Source organism: Nicotiana sylvestris, chromosome 3, assembly GCF_000393655.2.
Source record: "Nicotiana sylvestris chromosome 3, ASM39365v2, whole genome shotgun sequence".
Taxonomy (NCBI): Eukaryota; Viridiplantae; Streptophyta; class Magnoliopsida; order Solanales; family Solanaceae; genus Nicotiana; species Nicotiana sylvestris.
In genome coordinates this window covers 6,178,116-6,204,291 of record NC_091059.1, presented here as the reverse complement: position 1 = coordinate 6,204,291, position 26,176 = coordinate 6,178,116, and the positions used below count along the sequence as shown (strand labels likewise).

General features: G+C 37.4%; 2 protein-coding genes across 3 annotated transcripts; both read right to left on the bottom strand.

Moving 5' to 3' along the window:
- Positions 1–11,789: 11,789 nt before the first annotated feature.
- Positions 11,790–12,248, bottom strand: LOC138886996 (uncharacterized). Its single transcript, XM_070168702.1, has one exon. The coding sequence runs from the start codon at positions 12,246–12,248 to the stop codon at positions 11,790–11,792; it is 459 nt and encodes a 152-aa protein (XP_070024803.1).
- LOC104215801 (uncharacterized) lies at positions 11,800–14,864 on the bottom strand. Of its 2 annotated transcripts, none has more exons than XM_009765699.2 (4): positions 13,926–14,864; positions 13,359–13,563; positions 12,641–13,191; positions 11,800–12,433 (listed from the first exon to the last, which is right to left on the bottom strand). In XM_009765699.2, the coding sequence occupies exons 3-4, from the start codon at positions 13,074–13,076 to the stop codon at positions 12,315–12,317; spliced, it is 555 nt and encodes a 184-aa protein (XP_009764001.2). In that variant the 5' UTR covers positions 13,077–13,191; positions 13,359–13,563; positions 13,926–14,864; the 3' UTR covers positions 11,800–12,314. Both variants share the same exon structure in this region, with proteins under 2 accessions (XP_009764001.2, XP_070024639.1).
- Positions 14,865–26,176: the final 11,312 nt, after the last annotated feature.

Below are 26,176 nucleotides of genomic sequence, written 5' to 3'. Positions count from 1 at the left end.
CTACCCCTGAATGCAATGCAATTTACCAAACTACCCCCATCAGCTCTAAACACTCAATTAATCATAACTTAACCAAAATATAGCCAAGATGACCAATTTCTCAACAATCTTCAATAACAAATTATACGAACACGATGAACAACACAACTCCAAATTAATGGGAATAAATCAACCATATCGGGAACCAATCCTGGTTAATTTAGACCATCAATGGATGAACAAAGAGACAACAATACAAACAACAATATGCATGATTCAAATTAAATCAACAAATCACAAACAAACATAAACTCACATTAAATCACTGGATTTAAACATGAACTTCAAACCAAGACGAACATGAATTAAATCTATTTTTAAGCAACAAACATGACGGATTCACATGACTCAAACAACACTAATAATTTCTGGAAAATACATAACAACATGAAACAAATTGAAGAAATAATCAATTAAATTTCAATTTGAATCTAACAAACATTAAACTAACAAATATTTACCTAAACAATAATACAAACATGAAATAAACATGAAAAACAACTAATTAACTTCCATTTGAAATCGGAAAATTAATTTAACAAAACATATGAACATGAACAAAACAAAAAATCAAATATCTACCGATTTTAGATTCGAGAAATATCAAAACGAAATACGGATAAAAATAAAACTCAAAACCAACCAACCGGAGATGAACAACGACGAATTCGATTGTATGGACTGTTTCGACAAACCTCAAATGGGAATAAATCTGTCCGGACTCAATAACGAACTCAATGACGGAGACGATCCGAAGCAAACGAAGAAGATGAAGAAGGCGTTGGACGTAGCAACTGTTTGGACGCCATGGACGTGAAAGAGCAGAAGCAGCACCTGTCGATGCAACCGCGGCCACAGGGTCATCCATGGACGCCGAGCTCGAACTTGAGCTTGACGCAGAATGAAGAAGATGAAGTAGAAGCAACTGACGATGATGCTGCCATGGCCAGCAGCAAAAACGTGAACAGCAGCAGCCCGTCGAGGGCAGTGACAGCGTTAGTAGCTGCGTGAGCTTGGCCGTGACGAAGCAGCGGCGATGAGGTTTGGGTTTAGGCGTGAAGGAGATTGGTGTCGACTGGATTGTGGTCGTTTGGTCGACTGGTTCTGTCGACTGGCTCTGTCCATCGACTGAAAACGCAGCAACGTCGTGGAAGCTGGTCGGAGGTGGTGTTTGGACGGGAAGCTGGGCAGCTGGGTCGTGGGGGTGATGAGGGTGGTCTGGGTGGACGAAAAAGAAGCCATGCGCAGCCATGGGAGGTGGGGTTTGAGGGCAACCATGGCTGTGTAAAATGAAGATGGAGAAGAAGGAGCAAAGGGGGGGGGGGGGGGGCGGACCATTTTTGTGTTTTTTAGGGTTTTTCTCTTGTTTTTTCTTTTTTTATTTTGTGTTAGGACAAAAATGAAGAGTGGGTGTTGGGTTAATGGGTTAATAGGGCGGACCGGGTCGACTCGGTCTGAAGTGGACTGGGTCGTGGGGAAGATTGGACAATTGTTTGGACTTGGGGTTGAAATTTGAAGAAATGGCCCAATCCGATTTTTCTTTGTATTTTTGCTCTTTTTCTTCTTTTATTTTTCTAAAACTAAATTATAAAAATACTTAAACTATTATTAAGAACTAAATTAAGTTATAAAAGCGCAAATTAACTCCCAATAACAATTAACGCACAATTAAGTAATAATTAAGCATAAAATTGTATATTCGGACATTAAATGCTAAAAATGCAAACGATGCCTATTTTTGTAATTTTTATTTTTTGTAAAACAAACTTAATTACTAACAATTGTAGAATTAAATCCTACATGCAAAATGCGACATATTTTTGTATTTTTAATAATTTAACAAATAAACATGCACAGACAAACATACAAATAGTTACACAAAATATCACAAAAATTGCACACCAAGAAAAATTATTTTATTTTTGAATTTTTTGGGAGTAATTCTCATATAGGGCAAAAATCACGTGCTTACAGCTGTTGCTGTATTTTTTAGCAGCGTGAACAGTAACCCCACGTGTGAACAGTAACCGCGTGGGTGAACAGTGACCACGCGCGTGAACAGTACCGCACGGGTGAACAGTAATTCCGAAAAATCTGGGCAGTGAGTTTATATCCGCGATTTTTGGGTCATTTTCCTCCATTTTTGAGCATCTTGAGAGCTTTTTGGGAGAAAATGAAGAGGGTTTCGAAGAGGATTGATTGGAGGTAAGATCTTTGAACTTTAAACTCGATTATATTGTGAAATTGGTCTAGAAATTCATGGAAATTAAGCCTAAAAATTGATGAACTAGGGCTTGAGTTTTTGATATTTCAAATTGGTATTTGATAGGTCATTTGAGCTTGGATTTAGGAGTTCTTGGTATGTATGGACTCGTGGAGAGACGAGGAATCCGGTAATGTGAGTTTTGTAATTTTTCGAGAAGCGGGCCCGAGGCTCGGATTTTGCTAGTTTCGAGATTTTTTGCTATTTCTCGATTGTTTTCGATTGGGTATTGTTCCCTTATCATATTGTGATGTATTCACTCTAATTTGGATAGATTCGACGCGCGTGGAGGCCGATTTGAAGAGCAAAGGCGTCGCGGGCTAGAGATTTCACCGGTTCGAGGTGAGTAATGCTTGTAAATGATATCCTGAGGGTTTGAAACCCCGGAATTTTACATCGTAACGCTATATTGAGGTGACTTGCACGCCGGATAACGGGCGTGGGGTAGAGCACCATTGGGGATTGTGACTTAGTCCGTCCCGAGAGATGTTTTTACCATGTTTTCTACTTGAACTAAATTGAAAATCATCCTTACTTGGATTTAATTATTACATTTGGGCTTCTTGCTAATTATTTGAATCCTTCAGGGATTGACATCTCTATTTTCGCATACATGCATATCATTTGATCTCAGTCCAAGGTTTTAAATACTGTTTTGAAAACTCAGCCATCTTTCTAAGATTTGAAAACTTAAATGATATTTCTAAATGATATTTCGGGCTGAGAACTACTGTTTTACAAATGCCCAAGGGGCTTATTATGATTTCTGGATTGAGCATGGATCGGGCTGCGCGTCGTAGCAGTGATTTGAAACAGTGGTAACAATGACACTGTATGATGTGACTTGAAACAGTGGTAACAATGGCACTGTGTGATATAAATTGGTCAGGTAACATTGACTGACTAGGACTTGATTGATGCCACGAGATGACTTGTTATTGCGCTTAGGCTGTAGGAGCCCCTCCGGAGTCTGTACACACCCCTAGTGAGCGCCGTCGACGATAAATAAATATGGATGGCTCGGGCTACACGCCGCAGTGGGTACTAGAGAGTACCGTCATATGCATTGCATTGCACTCATGCATTTATTCCTCATCTGCATTATCCGTCATAATAATTATGTGCTCTTATTTCATTGACTGGTTGCTTCATATTGTTCTGAGCCTGAGGGGCTGATACTGTTCTGAGATACTAAGTCCAAGGGGCCGATACTTTTCTAAGATACTGACCCCGAGGGGCTGATACTTTTCTGAGATACTGAGCCCGAGGTGCTGATACTTTTCTGAGATACTGAGCCCGAGGGGCTGATACTGTTCTGAGATACTGAGCCCGAGGGGCTGATACTATTCTAAGATACTGAGCCCGAGGGGCAGATTTCTACTTATTATTTTGATACTGAGCCCGAGGGGCAGATTTCTACTTATTATTTTGATACTAAGCCCGAGGGGCAGATTTCTACTTGTTGTTTTGATATTGAGCCCGAGAGGCAGATTTCTACTCGTCATTTTACTGCCAAATTACCTGTTTTTACTGGTTTAAAAGAAATTTCACATGATGTTTCACTGAATTGTTATTTTAAATGATTTCACTGCTTCTGTATAGAGTGTTGTGTGCCTTAACGTGTTTTCTTACCTTCAGTTATTATTTATATTTATTACTCACTGGGTCGAGTACTCACATTACTCCCTGCACCATGTGTGCAGGTACATGTATTCCTGAGGCATAGAGCGAGTTTTCTTCTGTTCAGTTTTCATCGGAGTTATCGAGGTAACTGCATGGTGTTCGCAGACCCGTTTTCTCCCTTATCTTCTGTTATTTATGATATCTTCAGACTTTGTTCCTAATTCCATACTTTGTAGAATTTTAGTAAACTCTGTAGTAGCTCATGACTTGTGACACCCCGGTTAGGGCTGAGTTGGGTTGGATTTCCGTATTTTATCTATACTTTCCGCTATTGGATATTATTAAACCATGTTTATACTATAATTGTGTTAATTAATTGTCTTAAAAGGATGAATTGGGTTGAATGACTGGCCTTGTCTTCATGAGAGGTGCCATCACGACCAGGTTCGGGAATTGGGTCGTGACAAGTTGGTATCAGAGCCTAGGTTACATAGGTCTCACGAGTCATGAGCAGGTTTAGTAGAGTCTCGCGGATCGGTACGGAGACATCTGTATTTATCCTCGAGAGGCTGCAGAACCTTTAGGAAAACTTCACATTCTTGAATTATTATCGTGCGTTCTTGATTCAGCTTGAAAAGTAACTCTTGAAATTCCTTCCACGCGTTCGCATGCGCGCATGAGCACTCAGTATCAGATGTGCCTTGATGGCTTGTGATTCCCTGATTGAGGGGCGAGGCGTGATCTCTACGAGTTGATGTTGGGCTAGTCTGAAGGACTTGAGGCCGGATCTTTTCCTACGGCTTGAGCACCGAGGTGCTGATTGTGTGAGCAAGTGTTTTGAACTTATATGTCCGGTTTTGCCCCTATTAGTGGGAATGACGGCTGGGTAGCAATGTGATGGGTATGTTAGTACTGCAAGATGTTTCTATATGACTTGGAAGTGTCGAGGAAGATCTGCTGGATGATAGGTGAACTATTAAGTGTATGATTTCTATTGTGATTAGAGGTGTAGCTCCGAGTTATGGGCGTGAAGAATCTTTTCAAGCCTCCTGTTTGGAGTGAAGTAAATTTCATGTTACAGTATGAGTTTAGACCTGGGAAGACTAAGTGATTGTGTAATGTGTATGACGGTGGAAGGTAAACAAAAATGTTAATTGGAGGCAAAGTAGGTGGGTTATCTCATGCGGAATAATCTACGTAGGTGTGTTCCTTATAATGTTGAGTAGAGAGTTTCTTTTCTACTAACATGGTGTATGTGTTGAGATTTGAATTTGACTCTAATTGAGAAATTTGAGTTGATTGTCACGAGAATGAAGGTGTTCTTAGTAGTGGAATTGAGGTATTTTACGGTCTGTGTTACCTAAGCTTGTGAAGAATTTTTGTTGAACTAGCTGTAGTAATATGGCAATATTTCTGAGTTTGATGACCTGCGTGGCCTGGTTGAATTAGAGAAATTTAGTTCTGATAGCTTGATTAGGAGAAAATGGATTTCCAAGTGTTCTTGATGGTTTCTACCATGGTTTAAAATAGATACTTTCTACAGGTATGGGGAACATGTTGTGTATTGTGAGTTCCTGTATATTTCTTCATTATTGATGGGGTACGAAGGTTTTGGAGTGAGGTTCTGTTTAATGTGGGGTTTCCTACTGGTACGTGGTTGGTTTGAGTGGTTATGGTGATCGAGAATGGTGTTGCGAGTATACGAGTTGTGTAGTATGTTATGCGATTATATCTAGGGTTATTATTATGGCTTGACATAGTTTGTTCGGACTTATACAGTGTGTGTATGTGAGATTCGGGTCTTGAAAAGAATTCTGGATGTTAGAAATTGGGCTCCAAGGATTTGGGGTAAGGTTAAAGTAATGTTTATTATTCACTACAATGGATTTAATGTGTTTCGGAATAATTGGTTCAAATTTTTTTTTTTATGAATTATATGCCCTACCGATATGAGGGTTCGTTATGTGCTATGAAAAAAAATGTTTACGAAATTTATTGAGAAGAAGAAAGAAAGGAAATTGAAAACTGCAGTTGGCACAATGTAAAATATTTAAACCGGGCTGCAATTCGCGGTGGAGGTTATGTAAGGACAAGGTCCTTGTGGTAAATAATTATGACTTTAAAGTTTTCCTTTGTAAAGTTTAATTCGTACGATAATATTAAGGGAGTCATGCCAGTTAGGTTGATTTGATAATTCTTGTATATTTTATGTTCATATTCAGCCATTTTCATACCGTAAACATTGAGTTTTAGCTTATGAGATGAGTTCCCAGGTGGCGTTAAATGTGACTCATTAATCTGAGTAAGTAATAATGAGGTCTTCATGCCTCACATTCTGTTATCAGTATTGTGAAAATTTGAAATGAGGTGGTGGTTAATATGAGATTTATTGATAATGATGGAGTTATTTATGAACAACTATTAAGACCAGAAATGTGGTTATGATCATACAAATGATGTGTTTCCTGTCAAAATATCATTGTGATAATGTCGGGATTGTAATGCGGAGATTAGTGTTATTGATATACTTGTGGTACTTGTTGGATTGTGGACATGCTGTTAGGAGATGTTTTAGTGTTACTGTGACAGGTGGATAGGCCCAATTACAAGGGAGACTCTGCCGAAATATTTGAAAAATCTGGGAGTTAGCAAATTTTGGGGACTTAAGAAAGTTGAAATGATGGAAGAATATCTAAGATCTATATGAAGTCGTTCGGTTCATTTGGTTGTGGATTATGGGGTGTTGTCCCGGCTATGGTGGTAGTTCTTTCATGTTATAAGAAGAAATGACTTACTACGGGTCCAGGAAAGGCTATCAGCCTAGTTCAGTGCGAGCAGAATCGACTTGAAGTGGGTGAATGGATTTAAATAGGATTATGGGCTTCATGTGAGTCAGATGTGTTCATTTTAGTATAGCTCTCCTCAAGGAGGGGTGTTGGAATATCATATGTTGTTCCGTGTTCGTCAACTCATGTAATATTGTGATTGTGCTATGTGTGTTGTGAAACGGCTTGATAAATTCCTATTCTCTAGGGAAAAGTCCATATTAGTTGTGTGAGTTGAGCAGTTCATTCCTGGATCATTTCCTTATGTATCTTGTTCGCATTATGGCCTATTGGCGCATTTTTGCATTATGTGAGACCGTTGGTCATTGTCTGTGGTGATTGGTTGTCTGAGCAGCTCGTACTAAGTGAGGAAAGACTATTGGTATCGGGGACTATTGCAGTGGGATTATGTGAGGTATATTACAGGGCAATTACCAGTATTTGGGTAGTAATGAGGTGATGATTTTAGTCAAAAAGGAGAGAATTAATGTTTGGTTAACTCTGCAATTGGTTAGAAATTTCTGCACATCTCCTCCGTTGTGGTTGTATCGTCAGCATTATAATAGAATGTATAAGTATATCATCATATGCATTGGGAGCATCACAGTCGTAGAATTTTGGCTATTAAGGTTCATGGAGTGTCATTGTGGTTAGATGGTGAATTATGCGATGCATGGTGCTAATTCAACAAAGGTACGCAGTCGCGTTCTGGTACCTCGTGTGGTAGTTGATACAGTGTTTATATACAGGGAACAGGTATGGCATAGAATTTCAGGTGTTGGAATTGGGTTCTGAGCTTATTGTATGGATAAAAGAGGATATCTGCATATTTGATCAAACTAATGTGTCCATATGAGTTGTGGTAGCACGGGAAGGTGCACGAGGTGTTAAACAGTGATTTCAGATAACTTAAGAGCAGTTCTTGGAACGTTCGAGGACGAACGTCTATTTAAGTGGGGGAGAATGTAACGACCCGACCGATCGTTTTGAGCTCTAGCGCGCCGTTCAGCAGTTGGAAGTCATGAACAACTTCATTTCAGGTATATTGACTTGTACGTATGGTCAGAGTTGAATTTCGGGAAATTCGGAGTCAAATTGGAAAGAAACTTTTCATTGTGGCAACCTTAAGTTGAAGAAAATGGCTAAGATTGAAATTTTGAGTAAACGACCTCGGAATTGGGATCTGAAAGTTCCAGCATATCCGTATGATGATTTCGGACTTGGGCGTATGTCCGGATTTGGTTTTGGAAAATCCGTGAGCATTTCGGCGTATATTGTGGAAGTTAGTATTTTAGAATAATTGCATAAATTTGGGTTGGAAGTCATTTCAGTGTTATAGATATCCGTTTAGGATTCCGAGTCTGGGAATAGCTCTGTATGGTGATTCTGGAGTTAGGAGCGCGATCGGAAGTGAATTCGGATGTCTGGAGGTCATTTTGAAATCATTTGGCTAAATATAGAAATTTGAAGGTTTTTGCGAAAATTCGACCGGAAGTGGAAATTTTGATATTGGGGTCGGAATGCGGTTCCGAAAGATGGGGCAAGTCCGTCATGTCAAATGTGACTTGTTTGCAAAATTTGAAGTCATTCTGGAATGATTTTGGTAAGGTTTGAGACACTTAGTCTCTTTTAAGGAAACGTAAGTTGGAAAAGTCAACCGGATATTGACTTATATGTTAGAGCACTCGAAATGCGAATTTTATGGTTTGGATAGCTTCGTTAGGTGATTTGGGACTTAGTAGTGTGTCCGGAATATTTTTGTGATGACCGGTGTAGAATTAAGCTTGAATTGGCAAAGTTAGTATTTTGGCGAATTTCGGTTGATAGGTGAGATTTTGATCCGAGGGTTAGAATGGAATTTCGAGAGTTGCTGTAGCTTCGTTATGTCATTTTGGACTTGTCTGCAAAATTTGAGGTCATTCAGACTAGTTTTGACATGTTCGACATCGGATGTGAAAGTTAGAAGTTTCAAAGTTCATAGGCTTGAATCCGAGGTGAATTTAGTATTTTTGGCATTGTTTTTGGTGATTCGAAGGAACAACTAAGTTTGTGTCATATTATGGGACTTGTTAGTATACTTTGTTGGGATCCCATGAGGCTCGGATAAGATTTGGAAGAGTTTTTGGAAGATTTTTACCGTTTGAGCATAAGCATGTAATGATCTAAAGGTTCATTTTTAGTTCTAGAGATCCAAATTTAATTTCGAGACTTCTGGAATTTTGATAATGAATTATAGGACTAATCTGGAAATTTTGGTCTAATTTCATCAAGTCGCGATTGAGTTGTTGACGCGAAACATGAGTTAATTGTTTAACGAGCGAAATGAGTATTGAACTGGGAAAACGAGCTCCGAATTGAGTTTCGATTGAAGGACTATGTTCGTATTATTATTTGTGACTCATAGGAACAAGAATCATTGAATTCCGAGTTCGTATGATGGAGTTAGAGCCATTTTAATGAAAAATAAAAGTGCTGCAATTTTCTGTGGCTGCTGCTGTATTTTTTAGCAGCGTGAACAGTAACCCCGCGTGTGAACAATAACCCTTCGGGTGAACAGTGACCATGCGCGTGAACAGTACCGCGCGGGTGAACAGTAATTCCGAAAAATCTGGGCAGTGAGTTTATATCCGTGATTTTTGGGTCATTTTCCTCCATTTTATAGCATCTTAAGAGCTTTTTGGGAGCAAATGAAGAGGGTTTCGAAGAGGATTGATTGGAGGTAAGATCTTTGAACTTAAAACTCGATTATATTGTGAAATTGGTCTAGAAATTCATGGAAATTAAGCCTAAAAATTGATGAACTAGAGCTTGAGTTTTTGATATTTCAAATTGGTATTTGATAGGTCATTTGAGTTCGGATTTGGGAGTTCTTGGTATGCATGGACTCGTGGCGAGACAAGGAATCCGGTAATGTGAGTTTTGTAATTTTTCGAGAAGCGGGACCGGGGCTCGGGTTTTGCTAGTTTCGAGATTTTTTTTCTATTTCTCGATTGTTTTCGATTGGGTATTGTTCCCTTATCATATTGTGATGTATTCACTCTAATTTGGATAGATTCGACGCGCGTGGAGGTCAATTTGAAGAGCAAAGGCGTCGCGGGCTAGAGATTTCACCGGTTCGAGGTGAGTAATGCTTGTAAATGATATCCTGAGGGTTTGAAACCCCGGAATTTCACATCATAACGCTATATTGAGGTGACTTGCACGCCGAATAACGGGCGTGGGGTAGAGCACCATTGGGGATTGTGACTTAGTCCGTCCCGAGAGATATTTTTACCGTGTTTTCTACTTGAACTAAATTGAAAATCATCCTTACTTGGATTTAATTGTTACATTTGGGCTTCTTGCCAATTATTTGAATCCTTCAGGGATTGACATCACTATTTTTGCATATATGCATATCATTTGATCTCAGTCCAAGGTTTTAAATACTGTTTTGCAAACTCAACCATTATTCTAAGATTTGAAAACTTAAATGATATTTCTAAATGATATTTCGGACTGAGAACTACTATTTTACAAATGCCCAAGGGGATTATTATGATTTTTGGACTGAGCATGGATCGGGCTGCGCGCCGTAGCAGTGATTTGAAATAGTGGTAACAATGACACTGTATGATGTGACTTGAAACAGTAGTAACAATGGCACCGTGTGATATAAATTGGTCAGGTAACAATGATTAACCAGGACTTGATTGATGCCACGAGATGACTTGTTATTGCGCTTGGGCTGTAGGAGCCCCTCCGAAGTCTGTACACCTCCCCAGTGAGCGCCGTCGACGATAAATAAATATGGATGGCTCGGGCTGCACGCCGCAGTGGGTACCAGAGGGTACCGTCATATGCATTGCATTGCACTCATGCATTTATTCCTCATCTGCATTATCCGCCATAATAATTATGTGCTCTTATTTCATTGACTGGTTGCTTCATATTGTTCTGAGCCTGAGGGGCTGATACTGTTCTGAGATACTGAGCCCAAGGGGCTGATACTTTTCTGAGATACTAAGCCCGAGGGGCTGATACTTTTCTGAGATACTGAGCCCGAGGGGCTGATACTTTTCTGAGATACTGAGCCCGAGGGGCTGATACTGTTCTGAGATACTGAGCCCGAGGGGCTGATACTGTTCTGAGATACTGAGCCCGAGGGGCTGATACTGTTCTAAGATACTGAGCCCGAGGGGCAGATTTCTACTTATTATTTTGATACTGAGCCCGAGGGGCAGATTTCTATTTGTTGTTTTGATATTGAGACCGAGAGGCAGATTTCTACTCGTCATTTTACTGCCAAATTACCTGTTTTTACTGGTTTAAAAGAAATTTCACATGATGTTTCACTGAATTGTTATTTTAAATGATTTCACTGCTTCTGTATAGAGTGTTGTGTGCCTTAACGTGTTTTCTTACCTTCAGTTATTATTTATATTTATTACTCACTGGGTCGAGTACTCACATTACTCCCTGCACCATGTGTGCAGGTATAGGTATTCCTGAGGCATAGAACGAGTTTTCTGCTGTTCAGTTTTCATCGGAGTTATCGAGGTAGCTGCATGGCGTTCGCAGACCCGTTTTCTCCCTTATCTTCTGTATTTATGATATCTTCAGATGTCGTTCCTAATTCCATACTTTGTAGAATTTTAGTAAACTCTGTAGTAGCTCATGACTTGTGACACCCCGGTTAGGGCTGAGTTGGGTTGGATTTCCGTATTTTATCTATACTTTCCGCTATTGGATATTATTAAACCATATTTATACCATAATTGTGTTAATTAATTGTCTTAAAAGGATGAATTGGGTTGAATGGCTAGCCTTGTCTTCATGAGAGGCGCCATCACGACCAAGTTCGGGAATTGGGTCGTGACAAGCCCTCACCTACAATTGCAGAACAAACAAAAAAAATATTATCTCAATCATAAAAATTTATTATCTACAACTTATATACAAATCATCTACAAATATTCTACACCTTATATACAATCTACAATTATCTACAATTTGACTACAATTTATATACAATCTGGAAACACTGCATATTAAGTAATTCATTTTTTCTGCACCAAATAAACAGATCTTACCCTAAGCTTCTGAGATAATGTTCTGTTGTCATCTAATTCTTTGTTGAATTTGGCCCCAAGAAATGTGAAAGTACCTTTCGCCTTCAATAACTTCTCATTGGTCCAACGTTCTAGCAGTGTCCGCATATACTCTAAAAGGTCAAATATCGGCAGCTCTCTTGCATCTTTTGTTACTGCGTTCAACGACTCTGCAATATTTGATGTCATTGTCCACGTTCTATTCACTGTTGCATGTACTCTTGACCATCTATGATAACCAATATCATATAGGTAAGATTTCACACGCGGGTCTCCCTCTTCAATCTTCGATAGCCTTTCATTAAATTCATCCAGAGTGTATGACCGTGTTGTAGCAAAGTACAATTCATGCAATTGTAGATGACCCTTCTTGAATTTTGACCTTATATTTGTCCAAATATGCCACATGCAAGAGTAGTATGGGATGCCCGGATAGACAATTGATGTTGCCTTCAGTATACTCTCATTCCTATCTTAAACAACACACATTGAAGGTCTTTCACCATATGCCTGCTTGAATTGCTCAAAGAACCACTTCCAAGATGCGTCGTTTTCAGAATCAACCACAACACATGCCAAGGGCAATATTGTTCCTACATTATTAATTCATAAAATATTAATTGGCAGCTTTGAAAATTTATATAAAAATATAAATACATAACAACTACAATATATATTCATAATATATTCATTTTATCTACATTACATGTAATAGCTACAAAACAACTACAAATTACTACAATATATCTACATTTTATAGACTGCCTACAAAATGACTACAAAAGTTTTACACTTTTTACCTGCTGCATCTATGGTGCTTGCTGTCAGCATAATTCCTCTGTAGGCTGACTTTAAGAATGTCCCATCAACCACTACTACTGGCCTACAATGTTTCCAACCACTTATTGATGTACAAAGAGCAACAAATGCGTATAAGAAGCATTTATCTGCTGTCTTTTTCAATTTAACAACCAAACCAGGATAAGTCTCCTCAAGAATATAAAAATATTTGGGTAATTTGCTGTAGGAGTCAGCCGGATCCCCTCTCAAAAACTGTAAAGTCTTTTCCTTTGCTCTCCATGCTTGCATGTAGCTTAGGTTCACTCCGTGTTCGGATAACATGTCAGTCTGTATGTCCTTTGGTGTGTAAACAGTCTTAGGATCACAATACTTTGGAATTACCATGCTACCAACTACATCTGCAGTACGTTTGCGCTGTATGAATATTTCGTCCATTAGGGAGCATGTGTGTTATCGGTTGATACTCCTTATCTTGAACATTGCGGAATCATTAATTGACATTGCCTTGAAGTGCCATTTATAGGTTTCACCAACGCATACAAGCCAGTAGCTACAAAAAGAAATACAATATTTAATACAGATTATAAATGTAGATGCAACAAACGGACTGTTTTAACATAAAGTAACATAAACTACAATGTAACTACAATTTACATTACACATATCTTGAGTATAACAATGCTTTTATTGGTCTTTTCTCCACAAATATCTCCATACCTTCTACGACTAGATCTTTTAACTCTGAACTGCAACTTGTGCATCACAGAAAAGTGCTTCATTGCAGCAGCTACAATTTGTTTGTCCTGATACACTTGTCCTTCTTCAATAGCAGTTTGCGTAGATTCTGTTATTATTTCAATTTTATATTCCGCTATAGCTGGAGATGATGACATATCAAGTAACTTTATGGATCCAGATGAACCTGCATCAAAATAAAGATAAACAGTGTACTTATAATTTTGTAGAATATTTGTAGAGAATTTGTAGATATAGTGAAAATTTTGTAGTCATCCATTTTTAGGATGTCAGCCATTATAGTTAATTTCTACTATAACTGTTGCAATTGTAGTTTTATTTGAAGACAATATTTTTAAATCAACAATTTCTAATCATAATTTTAGTTTATGTTGTTTTATAAATGTACTAACTTTGTAGGCAATTTTGAAAACAACATTGCTTTATTATATCATTAAACAGATTTGTAGTTTAATTGTAGGTAGCTGTAGTAATTTTGAAGATAATACCATAAAAACATAAATCTATGCAATTTACAACTATACAAACCTGCACTTGTGTTATCGTTGGTGATTGCCAATTCTGTATTGAAATCTCGTACACTTATACATAACGGATATGAACCTATGTTTTTATTCTCCTTTTTGGTCTCCATATACACACGGACCCCCATATCATTCCTAATCTCCATTGGGGACAATTGTCGTTCACCATGTATTTGGTTTCTACAATTTTTTTTGAAGTATCAATCGATAGTTGTTCTGCAATTGTAGAAATCAGAATACTGTAGCTTGCATTCTCATCTACCACAATGGCATCAACTTCAAAATCTCTAAATCTGCCATAGTTATCCCAATTCCCATTCAATTGTAGCATGATTGCGATTTTGGACATGATTGCTAATGTATTATTCTAAATTTTTTTGTTTTTTTGTATTTCTAGATTGAGAGAAAAAAAGATGAAGAACAAATTTATGATCGCCAATTTGTTTTCTGAAAACGAACGAAGAACATAATATACCAATGTTGAGTTGTTGAATCTCGAAGATTTGAATTCTACAATTTGAATTCAGTTTGTTGAAGCTATTCGTAGTTTGTTGAAGCTGGTTGTATTTTTTTTTTTTTTGAATTTTCGAATTGTATTCTAAGAGTAAATTACGCAGATGCGAAATCTCCTTTCCTTTTCAAAACTTGAAGTTAATGTAGAATCAATCTATCCCAAGATTCTTTCCTGATTTTTAGCACGTTTTTATGGAATATTCTGCCCTAATTATTCATAATAGACGAATGGTACATGAATTGTAGGAAAAATGTGGACTAGGCAGGTAATTTAGATACTATGCACATATTTGGCAATAAAGTTTCATATATGGTATAGGAAGGAAAAAAAACCCAATTTGAATTATGTTTGAACATAGCCCGATCCACATATAGCAATTAAGGCCCGTTGGGAAGTGCAACCCAATCCGCACACACGTATATATAATCAATCCCCATCCCCCCCATATATATAAAGTCATAAGGCTCGTTGCGACGTGCAAACAGATCCCCCCCATATATATATATATATATATAAAATCAAATACGCTCACTGTGAAAAAAAATTATTTTTCGAGAAACTTAAATTTTTGTTTTTTAAAATATTTAATTTCAAAAAATCTCCAAAACTTTATAAATTTTCATGAACAAATAAAGTTAGGGTTAAACATTAAAATCGTCTTCTTAGATGGTATAGATGATATGATTGATGATATGATAATATTAACAATATCAAATGAAGTTGTTTTCTATATATATCTAAACAGATACTACTATTGTAATGTAGATATATAAAATGTACGGCCAAATTTACTATCGAATAAAATCCGATTTCTATGTCTAGTATAAATTCTTCCAAACTTTGAGTAAGACTCCTAGCAAAGCTTTCTGAATTTGTATAGTTATTACGATTATTAGACATTAACAATAAAATTAGTTTTTGCGATTAAAAACTCTTATGATGTGAAAATCCTACTTGGTACTCTCTCTCTCTTATTCTATAGACCTGTATAGTTACCATATTATCTAAATTATGAACTGAGATTACCCCTTTATTATTTATTTTTACTTTGTTCATCTCTTCTTCCCAATCTTTTAAAGATTTTAACACTTTTCTTAACTCTTATTTCTTTAACCTCACCCCGGCCATGGTTAACCACTTATACCCTTCTTAATTGTTTTCGGGTTTTACTTAACCAGTTTCTCCTAGGAATTTACAGGTTAATCCATCATAATTGTTAAGAAATTGGGAAACTAACCATATACTAAGAGTGATATCTAATAATCGATCATATGAACATGAAACATAAAACTATACAGAATTTTTTTAAAAAAATAAACAAGGGTAATATCTAGCAGAAACATAATTTAGATAAATATGAGTAACTTATATGCTTATAGGAGAGAGATTTCCCTTTCGGGAAACCCGAAAAAGTCTACTGAGCTCTGGGAATTAAAAACGATCACACATAAGCATAAGAACTTATTTATTTTACAAGCTTAGAGGAGGAACTACTAAAGTATTTATAAGGAAATATTTTACAAAGTGTTTTGGAAGGGGGTTGATGATGAAGACGTTGTTTGGATGGGTTTTCTTCAGAGTGTTTTTCTTCTTTTTGCCTCTTATTTTTCTTCTGCTTTCTTCTCCTTTTTATAGCTAAATTTTGGAACGGATTTTAAAAATGGATTCCAAACTCTTCCGAAATCTATCTTGTCCAGCCTTGCAGGGTACTTCATTGGGCCCCATCTTCACATGGCTTGGTCGGAGATTCCTTCCGTATTTGTAACTTTTTCTTCCACTCAAAATTTTAACTTGTCTTTTAGCACAACTAACATTACCTCTTGTCACATCTTCTCTACTTTATGTCACTTGTCACTTTGTCTTTTAGCACAACTAGCATTTCTTCCTTTCACATCTTCTTTACCTTCTTGTTTTTCTCATTAGTACACTAACATTATTGCCTTGTATACCAGCCGTGTTACTTTTCCTTTGTCTTTGATGCTCTTTAATTGCTGTTTAACTGGGACTTTGTTTTTATGTGTCTAAATTATGTATAGCTATTGAATCTAAACTCATCTTCATATGGATCTTGAGCATCTTGATAATTTAAGTTGTCTACATAGTTATCATCTTCTCCTGAACTTTGGGTTCTTTCTGGATTTGGACTTGGACTTGGACTTGGATTCTTAACCATGTGTTTGTCTTGTTCTTCCTTTTCTTGAAAAAAAGATTTCTAATGTCTGTTTGATTATATTTTATATTTTTTCATTATTTTTCTTTTTTTGAAATTATACTCTTCTTTTTTAACACTTCTCCCTGTGTTAATGTTCTGGGTAGTCTTCTTCTCGATGGATCTTCATCTTCACTTTTTGGTAAAGTGACAGCCATAAACGGATTTGATGTGTCTTTACCGGTTACTGTTTGAACCAGACTACCTGTATCATTATCCGATACAGTGGATCTTGCTGCATTCATTGGGGAATGCACACCCTTTTCATTCATTTTTGTTTGAGATGGAGAATTCTGTTTTGGGTTGTTCATCTCTGTGTCTTTTTGAGAAATAACTTGAGTCTGGGATAATTCAAATCTCAATGCTTGTACTCTGTGTTCTAATACCTTTACCTGCTCCATGAGCTTTGTCTTCTCTTGTGCCAGAGTTTCATTTTTCTGGTTTATTCATTTAAAGGCTTCTGTCATTGATGAGCAATGATCACAGAATATTATCTTGTCATTGTCTTTTCAGATGTTGTATTGAGGGATTTTTTCCGGGTTTTGTCTGAGTGCTAGGGAGATATAGTAGTTTGGTCCTAGTATTACTCTTGCACAATCTAATGCTTCAGTAAAATCATTAAAACCTTTGAAAAATGGTTTTTCTATATCCTTAATGGAATCTAGTACTTCTAACCATGTCTGAAAAATACCATTTGTCTTACCATGTATAACCACATAATACTTAAATCTTTTGTCTTGGTTTTTATGTGTAAAATATTGTCCTAAGGCATTAAGAGACGCTATAAAATATTTAGTGTCTTTCTTGTTATATGCTATCCATAAGTTATCAATTAAACATCGTTGAGGTCTATCTATGACGTATTCTGGTAGGACTCTAAATGACATGTTTGATGGTGGAAAAAATATTAAGTTATGTTTTCCAAAATTTATTCTTTCCATATTAGTCTGTTCTCCCAAAGGATGCGGCTTAAAATGAAGATTACCTAATACTGTCTGCAAGTATCTGTCTGAGGGTGAGGCTTGAATGCCCTTCCCTTTGTCTTCAGTCTTGGAAACTATTGGTCTCATGCTGTACATGTAAAATACTTGTTTATTAATTGATAGTAATTTTAAGCCTACTTAACTGATCTGCTAAATTATTATCTTTTCCTTTAATATGTTCAAAAACTAGATTATATATTGATATAGTATCAATAAAATTTAACCATCTTCTTCTACTACTATTCTTTGCGTTTAACTTCTGGTGAAATTTAACTATGGCTTCACAATCAGCTCTAATTGTTACTTATTGTTTATTTAATATATATAATTTAAAACTATTTAATCCGTAAATTACAGCTAATATCTTTGCATCTATACTACTCATATTTCCTTTTTCTTTATACTTACCACTTTGATAAACAAATATTTTTTCTGTGCTCTTATCACTATATTTATTTGGTTTTGCTTTTAGAACTGCTCCCCATCCTTCAAAACTACTGTCTGTTTCTATTACCAAGTAGTCTGTTTCTAGTGGCATATTTAAATCAGGAATATTTTTTATTCTTTCTTTAATATTTTGTACTAATCTAATATCTTCTGTATTAAAATGTTTTTGTCCTGTAGATTCTGTCTTAGCATATAATGATCCTGCTATTTTTCCTAAGTCTTTTATAAAATTTCTCGCATAATTTACTATACCTAAAAACTTTTGTAGCTCTTTGGTACTATCTAATTTATTTGGCATTTCTAGGGACTTTTTAGCTATATGGGGTTGTAATTTAATTTTTCCATCCCCTAAGATTACTCGTAGAAAATTTATATAATTTTTACATAGTTCCATTTTCTTTTTACTAATTATTATTCCATTATCTACAAATAATCTATATATTGTCTGTAAATGTCCTAAATGTTCTTTAATATCTTTACTAAATACTAGTATATCATCTACATATACTAAAACAAATCTCTTATATTCTCCAAATGTACTATCCATTTTTCGTTGAAAAATTGGTGGAGCTGTTTTTAGTCCGAACGACATTACTAACCATTCGAAGTGTCCTTCTGGACAAGTAAATGCAGTCCACTCAATGCTTTCTTCATGCATTTTTACTTGCCAATATCCTGATTTACAGTCAAACTTGTTGAATATCCTTTTTCCTTGTATTCTATTTATTAATTCTGTTTTATCGGGTAACTTATATTCATCTGTTCTAGTGTTATCATTAAGTCTTTTGTAGTTTATTACCATTCTTGCTTTTCCTCTTACTATCTCACTATGGTTTCTAACCATAAAGGCTGCTGACCTGTATTTAGAAGTGGATCTTCTTATTACTCCTAAATTTATAAGTTCTTTAATTTGAATTTTGAAGTCTTCTAGATCTTGATTTGTAGCTTCTATTGAGGCTGTTTTAATTATATATTCTGGATTAATTATATCTAGTTTACACATAACTTTATTGTTTTCCCAATATTTTAAAGGTTTTTCTCCTATTATTTCTATTTCATCTAATACTTTTATTAGATTATCTAGATCCTTTTCGTTCTTTATTAATCCTATTTTTTGTAGTCCTGTTTTAAAATTGTATAATTCTGTTTCAATATCTATTAAAGTATAGTCCTTTTCTAATATATCTCTATCTTCATTTTCTTCTATTATTAATGTTTTAGATTCTTCTTTAATCTTACATCATGTATTTTTATCTTTACATTCTTTACAACATTCTTTTTGATTTTCTTGCAGGTTTTTCTGGTTTGCGTTCAGTCGTGTTCTTATCCTGGTTGTAGTTTCTATTGTTTGTACTGGTATTTGTGTAATATTTTTAAAGAATATTACTCCATCTCTACTGAGTAGACAACTACCATTATTATGTAAAATAAAACTTAATCCCAGTACAAAGTCTACATTTATGTTTAAGTCTCTTACCCAGATTTTGTCTACCTTGTAGCTGGGTTTATAGAAATCTAAACATATATTTATAAAGCTAATCTGTGATTTATCTATATAATGTCTGTATATATTATGGGTTCCATCCATTTGCATAGCTGCAACTGGCTTATCTAAGGTTTTGATTAGATTTGGGGGAACTATCTTTTTATTTATTATACATCTTGTGCACCCGGAATCTACTAGAGCTAACGTTTCTATTTCATAATCTTCTATTTTGATTCTTGCTAAAATCTTTATTGTACTTAATTTTTTTTTATCTTCATTACATATTAGTGTATCATAATTTTCTATGCTCATTAGTTCTTCTTCTACTGTTGTTATATTTTCTTTTGTATCTTCTAATTTCTCTTTTCCCTTTTCCATTTTATGTATTCTTTTTGTTAATTCATTTATTCTAGCTTCTAATGTCATTATTCTTAAATTCATGGTATGATCATTTACTTCTTGGTATTTTTATTCTTTATTTATTTTTGTTTTAAAATCTTTTTCTATACATGAAATACATCCTTCTAGATAGCATAATTTACATTTAGCTCTTTTATTTATACTAGGGTACCATTTGCATATGAAACACTGATTACTATCTAATCCTTTATTTCTTTCAAATTTATGGGTACATTCCTCTGATATGTTTACAAATGTATTTTCTTCTGAATCTAATTTTTCTAATCCTATATCATTTATTAATTCTTCTTCTTCTTCTTCTTCTGAGGTATCTATTTGAGTTTTTTCTTCTATATCTACGCTAACTATAGAATATATACTTTCATTATCTGACATATATTCGTCTACATTTATTAGGGTTTTTTGAAAATCTTCTATTAACTGTGAATTTCTTGTTTTATTATTAATTCATTTTGGGCACGTATTTGCTAAGTGTTCTACACTACCACAAGTAAAACATTCTAGTTTGTTTTTATAGTTCCTATCTATTCTATACTTTCTAACATGTCTATCCTATCTAGGTAGGGTCTTCCAGCTGATGATTTTCTAAGATAATAATTTTTCTGTTGTATCCCTTGTTGTATTGAGGTTTATATTTTCTATATCTCTTCTTTCTATATTCATTTTTGTCATAACTTTGTGTTGTATTGTAACGATCCGACCGGTCGTTTTGAACTTTTGCACTTTGATCGCTAGTTCCCAGGCATGACTTGTCCCGTGTAACATATTATGATTGATGTAGATCGTTGGTTTTGGTTTTCAGGAAAAATCGGAATGAATTTGAAGGAACAGTCTCAGTTGAAAGCTTTGAATTTGAAAGGTTTGACTAAGAGTTGACTTATTTGTATATGAGCTCAGATCGGAAATTTTATGATTTGGATAGCTTCGTTGGGTGATTTATGACTTAGAAGCGCGATCAGAATGCATTTTGGAAGTCCGTGGAAGGATTTGGCTTGAATTGGCAAAGTTAATATTTTGGCGAATTCCGGTTGATAGGTGAGATTTTGATCCGAGGGTCAGAATGGAATTCCGAGAGTTGTTGTAGCTTTGTTATGTCATTTGTGATGTGTGTGCAAAATTTCAGGTCATTTGGACGTCGTTTGGTCGACTTTTTGATCGAATTCGGATTTCGGAAGTTTTGGAATTCTTAGGCTTGAATCCGAGGGTGATTTGATGTTTTGATGTTGTTTTGAGCATTCCGAAAGTTGGAACAAGTTTGAATTTTTATGGGGTGTGTTGGCATGTTTGGTCGGGGTCCCATGAGTCTCGGATAAGTTTTGGAAGAGTTTTTGGAAGATTTTGCCGTTTTGAGCATAAGCATGTAATGATCCAAAGATTCATTTTTAGTTCTAGAGATCAAAATTTGATTTCTAGACTTTCGGAATTTTGATAATGAATTATGGGACTGATCTGGAAAGTTTGGTCTAATTTCACCAAGTCGCGATTGGGTTTTTGACACGAAACATGAGTTAATTGTTTAACGAGCGAAATGGGTATTGAGCTGAGCAAATGAGCTCCGAATTGAATACCGACTGAAGGGATATGTTCGTATTATTATTTGTGACTCATAAGAATAAGAATCATTGAATTCCGAGTTCGTATGATGGAGTTAGAACCTTTTTAGTGAAAAGAAAAGCTGCTGCAATTTTCTGGGCAGTTTCTGCATTTTTCGCACGTGTGAACAGTGACCGCACCTGCGTGAACAGTACCGTGTACAGTACCGTGAATAGTACCCCGTGAATAGTGCCCAACCAGATATCCCGAAGACTTCTTTCAGTACTCGGTATGGTCAGTATGAGTTCCTTGTATGTCATTTGGGCTGACCAATACCCCAACAACTTTTATGCATTTGACTCACAGTGTATTTCGTCCATATCTTGACTCTTTTGTCATTGTCTTTATTGATGACATTCCGGTGTATTCCCAGAGTAGGGAAGATCATGAACAACACCTGAAGACAGTAATTTAGGCTCTAAGAGAAAAGAAAATTTATGCAAAGTTTCAAAATGTGAGTTCTGGTTGTATTCCGTGGAATTCTTAGGCCACGTGGTATCGAGTGAGGGTATTCGGGTGGATCTAAAGAAAATAGAAGCAGTGCAGAGTTGGCCCAGTCGGGTTCTAGCTTGTGTGGTGTCTCGGTCTTCATTATTCGATCGTATCAGGGAGCGGCGGTATGATGACCCCCATTTACTTGTCCTCAAGGACAGGGTTCAGCATGGCGATGCCAGGGATGTGATTATCGGTGAGGATGGGGTATTGAAGATGCAGGGTCGGGTCTGCGTACCCAATGTTGATGATATTCGGGAGTTGATATTGGCAGAGGCTCATAGTTCGCGGTATTCCATCCATCTGGGTTCCGCGAAGATGCATCAGGACTTGAGACAGCATTACTGGTGAAGGCGGATGAAGAAAGACATAGAGGGGTTTGTAGCTAGATGCCTCAACTATCAGTAGGTAAAGGCTGAGCACCAGAGACCGGGTGGGTTACTTCAACAGATAGAGATTCTAGAGTGGAAATGGGAGAGGATCACCATAGATTTTGTAGTTGGTCTCCCTCAGATTGCGAAGAAATTCAATGCCATTTGGGTTGTTGTAGATCGGCTGACCAAGTCCATGCACTTCATTCTTGTGTGTACTACTTATTCAGCGGAGCGGTTAGCGGAAATTTACATCAGGGAGATTGTTCGTCTGCACGGTATTCCAGTTTCTATCATCTCAGACAGGGGTACTCAGTTCACCTCACGGTTTTGGAGAGCCAATCAGCAGGAGTTGGGTACTCGGGTGACGATGAGCACAACATTTCACCCTAGACGGACGGACAGTCCGAGCGCACCATTTAGATTCTTGAGGATATGCTCCGTGCGTGCGTGATTGAGTTTGGAGGGTCTTGGGATCAGTTCTTGCCATTGGCGGAGTTTGCTTACAATAATAGTTATCAGTCCAGCATTCAGATGGTGCCGTATGAGGCTTTATATGGTAGGAGGTACAGGTCTCCGGTGGGTTGGTCTGAGCCAGGCAAGGCTAGATTATTGGGCACAGACTTAGTTCAGGGTGCCTTGGAAAAGGTTAAGGTGATTCAAGACAGACTCCATACAGCCCAGTCCAGACAGAAGAGTTACGCGGACCAAAAAGTTCGTGATGTTTCCTATATGGTCGGTGAGCGGGTTCTGCTTCGGGTTTCGCCTATGAAGGGCGTTATGAGATTTGGGAAGAAAGGGAAGTTGAGTCCGAGGTTTATTGGCCCTTTTGAGATATTGAGGCGAGTTGGGGAGGTTGCTTATAAGCTTGCCTTACCTCCCAGCTTGGCAGGAGTGCATCCAGTATTTCATATATCGATGCTCCGGAGGTATCACGGTGACCCGTCGCACGTGTTGGATTTCAGTTCAGTACGGCTGGACAAAGATCTATCCTATGTTGAGGAGCCAATGGCAATATTGGCAGGCAAGTTAGAAAGTTGAGGTCAAAGAACATTTCTTCGGTAAAGGTTCAGTGGCGGGGCCAGTCGGTCGAGGAGGCGACCTGGGAGACCGAGCATGATATGCATAGCCATTACCCTCATCTTTTCACTACTTCAGGTATGTCTCTATACTCATTCGAGGACGAATGAATGTTTAAGTATAGGAGGATATGACGACCCGTCCAGTCGTCTTAAGAATTAATGCCCCGATCCCCTATTAACTTCTTTCCCCAAGTTTATTTCTGCTAATGTGATTTGCCGAGATGCTCGATTTTGAGTTTTGAGGAGTTTTGGGACACTTTGTCCCTAAATGAGAGCTTAAGTGTTAGAAAGTTGACCGAAGTCGGAACAATGGGGAGACAGCCTCGGAATGGAAATCCGACGGTTCCGTTAGCTCCGTTAGGTGAATTTGGGGCTGGGAGCATGTTCGGAATGTGTTTTGGAGGTCCGTAGCTAATTTAGGCTTGAAATGCCGAAGATTGAATTTTTGAAGTTTTCGGTCCGATAGTGAGATTTTGATCCGAGGGTCGGAATGGAATTCTGGAAGTTTCAGTAGCTCCGTCATGTCATTTGGGATGTGTGTGCAAAATTTCAGGTCATTCGGACGAGATTTGATAGTGTTTTTGATCGAAAACATAATTTAAGAGTTCTTGGAGTTCTTAGGCTTGAATCCTATGTGAAATTGGTGATTTGATGTTGTTATAAGAGTTCCGAAGTGTTGATCAAGTTTGAACGATGTCATGGGATGTGTTGGTATAATTGGTTTGAAGTTCCGGGAGTTCCGGGTAGGTTCCGGGATGTTTTAGTGCAAAAATCATAGTTGTAGCAGGTCTATAGGGGTTGCAGGCCCCAGAACTCACTCATGCGGTCTGCACAAAAATTAGTGCGCCCGCGTTGAGTGCTGTGTGGACCGCACAAAAATGGGTGCGGCCGCAGTAGGTATCGCGCGGACCGCACAAAGTGGGGCGCGGCTGCGGTGAAGGGCCCTCCCGCTGGTCCTACATCGGAAGCTCATACCTTTTGCTCTACAAGGAATTTTGAGGTGATTCAAAATCAAAAGTTGTAGCCCTTCGTGTCTAATTTCCAGAAAAGTAAAGATATTGCAATTTGGACATCTGTAGCAAAAGTTATGGTCAAAATACTAAAGCCTGTCACTGTAGAGGGAGGCCTGTGCGGCCGCACGTTGCCTTTGCGCGGACCGCACTGGCTTGCGCGGACCGCATGAGTTTTGGTGCGGCCCGCAGTAGCTGATACCTGAGTGGTACCTATAAATACGAGGTTTTGGGTTTTATTTAATATTTTGACCTAGAGAGCTCGGATTTTGGCGATTTTTCGAAGGGTTTTCAAGAAATTCATCGGGGTAAGTTATTTTAACTCAGATTTGGCTAGAATACATGAATCTATCAGTGAATTCATCTTTTAATTCGTGATTTGAGAGGGAATTTGGGAAGAAAATTGTGAAACCTTTCAAAAATGTAAAATGATGATTTGAAGGACCAAATAATGTCGGAATTGTATAATTTTCATTTGGTTAGACTCGTGAGAGTGCGAGGTTTCTGGGAATATAAATTTTTACCGGTTCCGAGACGTGGGCCCGAGGGGCGTTTTGGTCATTTTTCATAATTTCGCGTATTAGCTGTGAATTAAGACATAGAATCATTTGTTTGAGATGATATTTACGATATGCAATTGAATTGAATAGATTTGGACCATTTGGAGTCGGATACTCGTGGCAAAAGCGTGGGTTTTAGTTGATTTTGAGCCGGTTCGAGGTAAGTGGCTTGTCTAACCTTGTGTAGGGGACCTTTCCCCTAGGATGTGCTATATTTGATAATTGAAATGCCCTGTACGGGAGGTGACGAGCGCGTACTTGAGCTAATTGTTGAAAATCCGATTTTTCCTTAAGTATTTCAATTGATTTCTTTTTCCTGTTTTGTTCTACTTGTGAATTTAGCATGTTGCTAGTCTAGAAAGGCATGTTTAGTTGACTTAATTGCCTATTTGCTAAAATTGCCCGAATTGCATTACATGAAGCATGTTAGGCTAGAAGTAAGTATTTACTTGGTACGAAATTAGCGTTTAATTTAATATTCTTGTGTTGCTGCTCTGTGTTTTAAATTGGGACTACGGGTTGGTATCTCGGGAGATTTCCCCTGCACATTTACTTTGGGACTACGGGTTAGATTCCCGGGAGATTCCCCCTGTACCTTTACTTTGGGACTACGGGTTAGATTCCCGGGAGATTCCCCCTGCTCATTTACTTTGGGACTACGGGTTAGATTCCCGGGAGATCCCCCCGCGTATATATTGAAGATACCAAGAGATCCTCGGGATACCAAGAGATCCCTGATATATATTGAGGATACCGAGAGATCCTCGGGATACCAAGAGATCCCTAGTACATGTCGAGGATACTAAGAGATCCTCGGGATACTTAGAGATCCCCGGTTACTTTCCTTATGGTTTGCTTTCAACACTGTTTCCGTTATTGTACTCTTATTATCCTGCATAGATTCTTATTGTAGGTTCTCAATTGCACTGCTTATCTTATCCTGTCATCTTTATATTTTATTTAACCTCAGTAGGGCCCTGACCTTCCTCGTCACTACCCAACCGAGGTTAGGCTTGGCACTTACTGAGTAACACTGTGGTGTACTCACGCCTCTTCTGCGCATGTTTTTCATGTGCAGATCCAGGTAC